The sequence below is a fragment of the Elephantulus edwardii genome, unplaced genomic scaffold (assembly GCF_000299155.1).
Source record: "Elephantulus edwardii isolate Elephantulus edwardi_28Jun2011 unplaced genomic scaffold, EleEdw1.0 scaffold00227, whole genome shotgun sequence".
Taxonomy (NCBI): Eukaryota; Metazoa; Chordata; class Mammalia; order Macroscelidea; family Macroscelididae; genus Elephantulus; species Elephantulus edwardii.
The window spans coordinates 558,927-567,309 of NW_006399977.1; the positions used below are offsets into that span (position 1 = coordinate 558,927).

Genomic DNA, 8,383 nt, shown 5'->3' on the forward strand with positions numbered 1-8,383 from the left:
AGATCAATAACTTCAGCAAGTTACCTTCTAAGCTGTGTTTCCCTTTCTTTCTTTCATCCACTACATTGAAAATGAAAAATGCCTGACATTGTACCAGTTACTACTATGTACTAGGTTTCGAGGTCAGGGAGGGAGAGCTATGCCTCCCACTTCATTTTTGCTTTTCAGGAGTACTATGCTTATTCAGGGTCTCTCTCCTCTTCAAATAAACTTGACAATTTCCCTTTAAATCTCCTTGAAAAATGAATTTTATTTCTGTAGTGGGATTGTGTTGAACATGTAGATTGCTTTTGGTAGGACTGTCATTTTCACAATATTGAGTCTTCCCATCAATGAACAGGGAACATTTTTACATTTAGTTAGATCTTTTATTCTGTCTTGAAAAAATGTTCTGTAGTTTTCTTTAGAGGTCTTTTGAGTCTCTAATTAGGTTCTCTCCAAAGTATCTCAGTTTGTGGTTGGTTATTATAAATGGTATTGTTTTCCTGACTTCCTTCTCTGAGTTCTCTTTGTTACTGTAGAGGAATCCCACTGTTTTTAGGATGTTAGTCTTATAGACTGCCGCTCTACTAAATTGACCTAACAGTTTTTTGTTTAGTACTTGGGGATTTCTATGTACACTGTCATATTATCTGCATGGAGCAACAGTTTAAACATCTCTTTGCTGACTGTGATGCTTTTTATTTCCTTCTTTTGTTTTTCTGCCCTAGCAAGCACTTCCAATACAATTGAATAGGAGTGGCGACAGTGGACATCCTTGTCTGGTCCCTGTTTGCAGAGAAAATGCTCTTAGTCTTTCTCCATTGACAATGATATTGGCTCTTGTTTTTTTAATATCTACTGTTGACTATGTTGAGTAAATTCTCTTCTATTCCAATTTTGAAGAGTGTCTTAATCAGGAAGAGGTGTGGGATTTTGTCAAATGCCTTTTCTGCATCAATTACTAGGATCATATGGTTCTTGTTATTCATTTTGTTAATGTAGTGAATTACGTTGATTGTATTTCTTATATTGAACCATCCTTGCATACCTCTTATGAATCCCATTTGGTAATGATGAATTATTTTTTTGTTGTGCTTTTGGATTCTATTGTTAGGATTTTGTTAAGGATTTTTGAGTCCATGATCATAAATTATATGTGAGGTACTGGTACAATGATAGACCAGTGGAACAGAACTGAGAATCCAGAAATGGCTCATCTATCTATGGACAACTGATAATCACCAAGGAAATAAAACCTATCAAATGGGGAAATGACAACCTCTTCAACAAATGGTGCGGCCAGAACTGGACAACTACCTGCAGAAAGCTGAAACAGGATCCACATCTAACACCATACACAAAAAATCAATTCAAAGTGGATCTGAGACCTCGAAATAAAGCTCAAAAGACACAAACTAGGACCAAGCTTAGAAAGCCTACTCTAAGGTATAAAGAGACTGCCAAATACAGCCAGAAATGCATAATCTGAAAAGGATAAAATTGATGGTTGGCACTCATGAAAAACTTTTTCAAACAGGGTAAAAAGAAAACCTACTAACTGGGAACAAACAATTGGCAATATCATCTCAGACAAGGATCTTATCATTTAAAGTTTACAGAATCTACAAGGACCTCCAGAAGAAAAAGACTGAGAACCCAATTTAAAATGGGCAAAACACATGGAAAAACTTTTCACAGAGGAGGACATTTGATGGCCAGCAGACACATGAAGAAATGCTCCAAATCACTGGCAATAAGAGAGATGTAAATCAAAACCACAATGAGTTATCATTTTCGCCCAGTAGCAATGGTAAAGATTTTAGCAGGGCAGCAAGTAATAAATTTTGGAGAGGAAATGGCAAGAGGGGAAATACATTGTTGGTGGAATTATAATAAAATGGTACAACTACTCTGGAAGGCAGTTTGCTGCTTCGTCAAAGAGCTGAACATAGAAATTCCATATGATCCAGCTATTCCAATGCTTGGACTAGACCTTGAGAAAACGAGAACCGATGCACACACAAAGACTTGTACACCAAAGTTCATAGCAGTGTTATTCACCATAATGAGAACATAGAAAAAGCCCAAATGCTCCAACCACAGTGGAATGGATTGAGAAACTGTGGTACATTCACACAGTGGAATGTTACGCAGCACACAGGAGCAATGGTTTTGTAAATTACTACCTAACATGAGAGGCACTGGAGAGCATTATGCTAAGTGAATTAACTTAGTACCATTAGGACAAATACTGTATAGGACTATTATTGTAGAATGAGTAAGATGATCCAAGGGGGTGGGTGCCTTAACCCAAGGGCCACATAATTTGATGGGTGAATGGAAGAATGGGTAAACAAAAGGGGAATGATTCAGTGTGAAGAACAATGTATACGAACTTTAGGAACTTTGTATGTAAACCAGTATAAATAATATTTTAAAAGTTAAAAAAAATGAAAAATGCATCTTTCATTTTATTATCAACAAAACCAAAAACATAGCTGCCTGCTTGGCTTTTTTTACCTGACAACATTTCAAACTCAATATGCCTGAAATGGAACAAGTCATCATACCTAATTGCTCTTTAAAACTCAATTCCAGTTTCAAAGTCTACAGAAAGTGCTCCTTTTCCCACAAGCTCCTATTAGTTTGTGTTCCTCTACATCTCCATAGACTCCAATATATACCTGTTTTGCACTTACAACAGCACATTTTTCTAACTGTGTGCTGATTAGAACTTTATAAATATTGGAGCCAAGCTTATGCTAGAAATACAATATTCATTTATTGGATCAATGAATGTGACACAAATGAACTAATAAGCCTCTTTTTCTACTTCTACAAAAGCAAGCTTCAGATTTACTTCTCAAAGTACTTCCCACTCTATTTCAAATAATGCCATCTCCTTTCTTTCTCTAATTCCTGCAAGGAATCTCTGGATACTTCTTTTTCCTTCATCTGTGGCATTGAGTTAATCAAAGTTTATGTCCATATCACTTACTTTACAAGCCCAGGCTACACTAGAATTTGGGCCATTCTTCTCACTTTTAAATTTCCTTTGTACCTACTTACAGTCTTCACTCAAATTTATTCTACATTGACTACTGGATTTACCTATTAAATGCATCATACTATCAAGCAAAGATGTCAATTCAAATATACCATGGATTGCCAAAGAACACACAAATCAGTCTTAGGAGAAGTGAAACCAGGGTGCTTTTAAGAGGCAATAATGGTGATACTTTGTCTTGCATACTTTGTACGTATATCCAGTCCTTGCAAAAAGACGTGTTGGGGAAAGCTGAGGATCAGTGAAAGAGAGGAAGACCATCAGTGGGATGGACTGACACAGTGACTGCAACAATGGATTTGGGCATCGTGTAGATTCTGAGAATGGCATAGGATAGAGAAAGCTTTAGATTGGCTGTTCATAGGGTCACTATACATCTTTTTTGACTCAATGGTACCTAGCTAGCAACAACCATCTTTGCCTATATTGTTCTTTTGCTTTAAAAATCTAAGTGAATATCTAGTGCCTATCAAATTAAACTTTGCTTTTCAGATCTCATATATGGCATCCACATATTACTTTAGAAATAAATCTCCACAGCTCTCCCACAAACTGCATATGACAACCTATCCAACATATCACTACACCTATTCTTCTCTGGTTTTCTTTATACTTTTTCCCTCACCCAGAAGTTCTTCTTCCTCATCACTAACAATAAACTTATATTTATCAATTAAGTTCTATTACAAGTTACAATTCATGAAAACATTCTTTATCTAGCCAATCATCCAGTTAAATGGAATCTGCTCTTTACTGTAAATGCCAGACTGTATTTTAAATTAATTCTAAGGAATGATAGTAACACTTTTGAAATGGTATCATCTTACTGAAATATCGCTCCAAAATTTGGTAACATCATGTTGATTTGCTTGGAGAAATTCTGTAAACCATTTGATGGAGCGTTTGCTGCCTTTGTTTTCAGTTTCATCACGTTCAAAACGCTCATTATGTTTGTTCACAGAGTAGTTTGTCAAGTGCATGTATAACTGGGTCTGCAACAAGAACCAAAATTGTTAGTACTCGTAAGAACCTAGCACTTTGATGTTTCACAGAAAAGAATACACTGAAAGACTAAAGAGAAGTCTAACATTTAAAACTTAAAGGCTGACATTTTTATGATTACATGTATTTTTTTAAAAAAGGAAAATGTTTATTTCCCTTCAACAACTGAAAATGTAATCATTGTCAGTTACTTTTTCACATTATTTTATATATATCATGAAAGTATTAAAATCAATAAAAATATTGAGATTACCTAAAAAAATATGAAGCTACACACATCGCTAAGCAAGAACAGTACTCTAGGTTTGGTTTTGGTTTTTATGGTTTGACCATTTTTCATTTTTACCCCAATTTGTGGTAAAACGGGAATTTTCCGAGGTCATTCTAGTTCTTTACAACTACGGGGAAACTCAAGTTAATATTGTACACTACTACAGCATCTGTCTTCTTATATTGGCTCAGAGTCTACTTTAAATCCTGACCAAGAAAGAGTGCACACTGAGTCAGCAGACAGGAGTCATCATACAACACTAAACAGATTTATCCATTATCAGTGGTCCATATTTGGGCTCTTTTGTCTTAGTCTCTATTACTTACTGTACTTGTTTATATGCAAATAAACTTGTCAAATAAACTTGAAAAAGAATTTAAAATTTAGAACTTCTCCTAATTGTCAGTTAAGACACATTTTGTGGCTCCTTATAAATCCAATTCATACATTCATCAAGTCTATGTTTAATTTTTTACTTCATAATCCTACTTTTAAAGAATCTTTCAGATTGTAATATTGTATCAAAGCTAGCACAATTTTATCAGCATAATTATCCATATTTAATTTTCATGGAAGTTACTCAGATCTAAAATACTGAAATATTTTTAGTGAACTCACAGAAGTAATTTTTAGCTATATATACTGTTTTTGTAATTATATTTCATTATTATTTTTTAGTTATATATACTATTTGCTAACCAATGCACAACTAAAAAAATAAAAAATCAATGCATAACTAAAGAATGTATTTTAATGCATTAAAAAAATATTTAAGGAGTACCTACTATGTACAGGAATTAATGCTGGACTATGTATTTAAAAATTTAGTAAGAGACACATAGCACCTGCCCTCACAAAACTTAGCGAAGTTTCGAATTAAAAGATATTTAAAAGAATGCAAACTTTTTTTTCTGTGTAAGTGCTTGATTTTTAAAAAAGGAAAATAATAAAAATATAGTACCTCCTTGTTGTTGTTGTTGTTGTTGTTGTTGTGTGCTGTCGAGTTGTAGGCTCTAAAATATAAGCCCTATCTAAAGCCATCAAACTGATTACAACCTACAATGACCCTATAGAACAGAACTGCTCTTGGGGGTTTCCAAAGTTGAAAATTTGTACCAAAGAAGATTGCCTCTATTTTCTCCTAGTAGTGAGTGATGGAGTCAAAGCTGATCTGTGGTAGGCAGTCCAATGCTTAATTCATTGGCTTACCAGGGATCCTTTCTAAGCTGTTACTAGTCCTTTAATTTAATAAAGAAGTTGAGAAATAATATTTTAGAGGATCTATCCATTTTGCAAAAATGTCTTAATATTGCTGCTGTTGTTCTTGTTGCTATGTGCCGTTGATTTAACTGTGACTTACATAGCAACTTATGCACAACAGTTCTGAACACTGTCATATCCTGAGCCTCTCTCACTGTCTCTGACACACCTACTCCCACTAATTTCATCCTGTGTCTCCCTCTCTTGTGCTGTCCCTCCACCCTTCCAAGCATGATGTCCTTCTCTAAGGACTGATCCCTCCTGACCATGTGTCCTAAGGATGTCAGATGGAGTTTCACAATCTTTGCCTCTGAAAATTGCTTTAAAAGTTTTTAAATTAAAGATATCACTGTGAGGTCTTAGGGCCACCTGCCAAAAGTCATGGCATTTTCAATAACATTATATACATGCAAAAAAGCTTGACATGCACAGGGAAGACTGAAGAGCTGATATATCTGCATTTCATTATCAGTAAAGAATATTAAATATGCCCTGGAATTTCAGAAGCATTAGCAAATTATCTGGGCAGAAGTACAGTCAGAAAGTTCCCTTCATGTAAAGATGACAAAATCGTGTCTCATCTACTTAGGCACATTTTCAGGGGGAGTCAGTCCCTGGAGATGGACATCATCCTCGGTAAAACAGAATCAAAGAGAGGAGAAGAGGATTTCCACCTCCTTAATGAGATGGGTTGACATGACAGCTATACCCACAGGCTCAAATTAGCAATTACTATGAGGATGGTACTGGACCAGAATCTATTTTGCTGTTGTACATATGGTCACTATCTAGCAACAGCAGTGCACTACAGATCTATTTGGAGGTAGCACAGACATGTTAAAGCAAACACATCAGCTTATTTCCAAATATTTTATACCTCTTGTGTTTCCTATCACATTAAATAATCCCCATTTTTCCAATTAATCATACCAAAAATCTTATGCTGTCCTAATTTCTTCTCTTCTCCTGTTCTCCTAAGCAAATCTGTTAGCATACTCTATCAGCCTTGATCTGAGCCATGATATTGTCAATAGCTTCATATGCACATAAAGACTGAACAATGAATAAGGAATATTATGAATCAATGCTGTGGAATTGTGTTGATGGTAAACAGGACTGAATATACTATACACTGTAAAAGTAACAAACAATTTTGTCTTGGAAGAAGTGCATCTAGGGTGCTACTGTGAGACAAGAATGGTGAGACTCTGTCCCATATATTTTTGGCATTTATCAGGAGAGTCCTTACAGAGGAGCATTATGTTTGGAAAAGCAGAAGGTCAGAAAAAAAGGGGAGACCCTCAATGAGCTGGAAGGACAAAGTGACTAAAATATGTGTGCTGAAGCATTGCAGATAATGTGGGAATGACACAGGATGGGGCACGGTTTCATTCTGCTATGAATAGCCTTAAGGAGTCAGAGATCCTGATGACATCATCTCCAAAATATCCCTCAAATATATGTTCTTCTCCAGCCCCAATGCCATGATACATTTTAAGTTTTCTCTTTCCTTTTCTTTATGGTTAGACTAGGACACACTTTCTAGTCTTCCTTTTTCTGATCTAATTCACCTCTCTCCACCCCACCAAAGATCAGTGTCCTTAAAGTGTAGATACCATTTCTTCATTCCCTTGTATTCTTTCAATCAACGGCTTCCCTTCTTCTATAGTTAATTTCTAAAATCCTAGACATAGCCTACAATGTTCTGAAATATCTGGTTTCTAAGATCTCTGAATCTCACTCCTCCATACAATGTACTTTAACTATATAATTATCTCATCTTACTTGGATATAACACATTTGGTGTCAGCAGCCAGGAAATGAAAAAATGTGTTGCACTGGGAAAATCTGCTGCTGGACCTCTCCAAGGTACTAAAGAGCAATGATGTCAATTTAAAGACTAAGGTGTACCTGATAGAATCCATGGTCTTTTCAATTAGTCCCTATGCATCTAAAAGGTGGACAATAAATAAGGATGACAGGAGAATTGATGTCTTTGAACTGTGATGTTGGAGAAGAGTACTGAATATCCCATGGACTGCCAGAAGAACAAACATCTTGGAAAAAGTAGAGTCAGAGTGTTCTTTGGAAGCAAGGATGGTGAAGCTTCATCTCACATACTTTAGAAATGTTGCTAGGTGAGGCAACTTGTCTAACCTACTTGGGAGAGTGGAGGGTCAGAAAAAGTGAAAAATTCTCCACCAGATGGACTGATACAGTGATTACAGGGGTTCAAGTATATCTGATGAGGAGGATGGTACAGACTAAAGCAAAGTTTGTTCACAGGATTCTCATGCTCTTGTTAGGTATCCTCAATTACTTTGTCAAGACAATACATTCTCAACTGCCTAGGGGGCTAACTCCTCATTAAAATTTGAATTTAAAAAATAAACACCTTTTATAACTTTATCTCCAGTAGATGAGGTGTTCTTTTAAACACTACTTTAGATCTTTCAATTTAGTAGATCTTCACTGGAGTAATGGGTTTAAGTGTGTCACAGATAAAAAGGCACAGCACAGAGGAGGGTTTAGGGCTCTTGTAGGTCACTATGAGTGGCAAGTGACTCAAAGGCATATAACAAAAACACACTTATTATCCATTATCACATTGTTGTTGTTGTTGTTGTTGTTGTTGTTATTGTTGTTATGTGCGACCCTATGGACAACAGCCCTAAACCCTGCTCTGTCCTGTGCCAATCTCATTGTCTCTGACACACCCATCCCGATTATCCCAGTCACTGAATCAATCCACCTCATAGAGGGCCTTCCCCTCCTGTGCTGTCCCTCCACCCTACCAAGCA

The 8,383-nt window shown here is 36.0% G+C and overlaps 1 protein-coding gene across 1 annotated transcript in view; it reads right to left on the bottom strand.

Moving 5' to 3' along the window:
• Nucleotides 1-8,383, bottom strand: part of TTLL7 (tubulin tyrosine ligase-like family, member 7) — a 216,356-nt gene that overhangs the window by 187,228 nt on the left and 20,745 nt on the right. Inside the window, exon 7 of the mRNA XM_006898356.1 lies at nucleotides 3,877-4,041. Coding sequence (XP_006898418.1) covers nucleotides 3,877-4,041 — 165 coding nt within the window. The remainder of the gene's footprint in view (nucleotides 1-3,876; nucleotides 4,042-8,383) is intronic.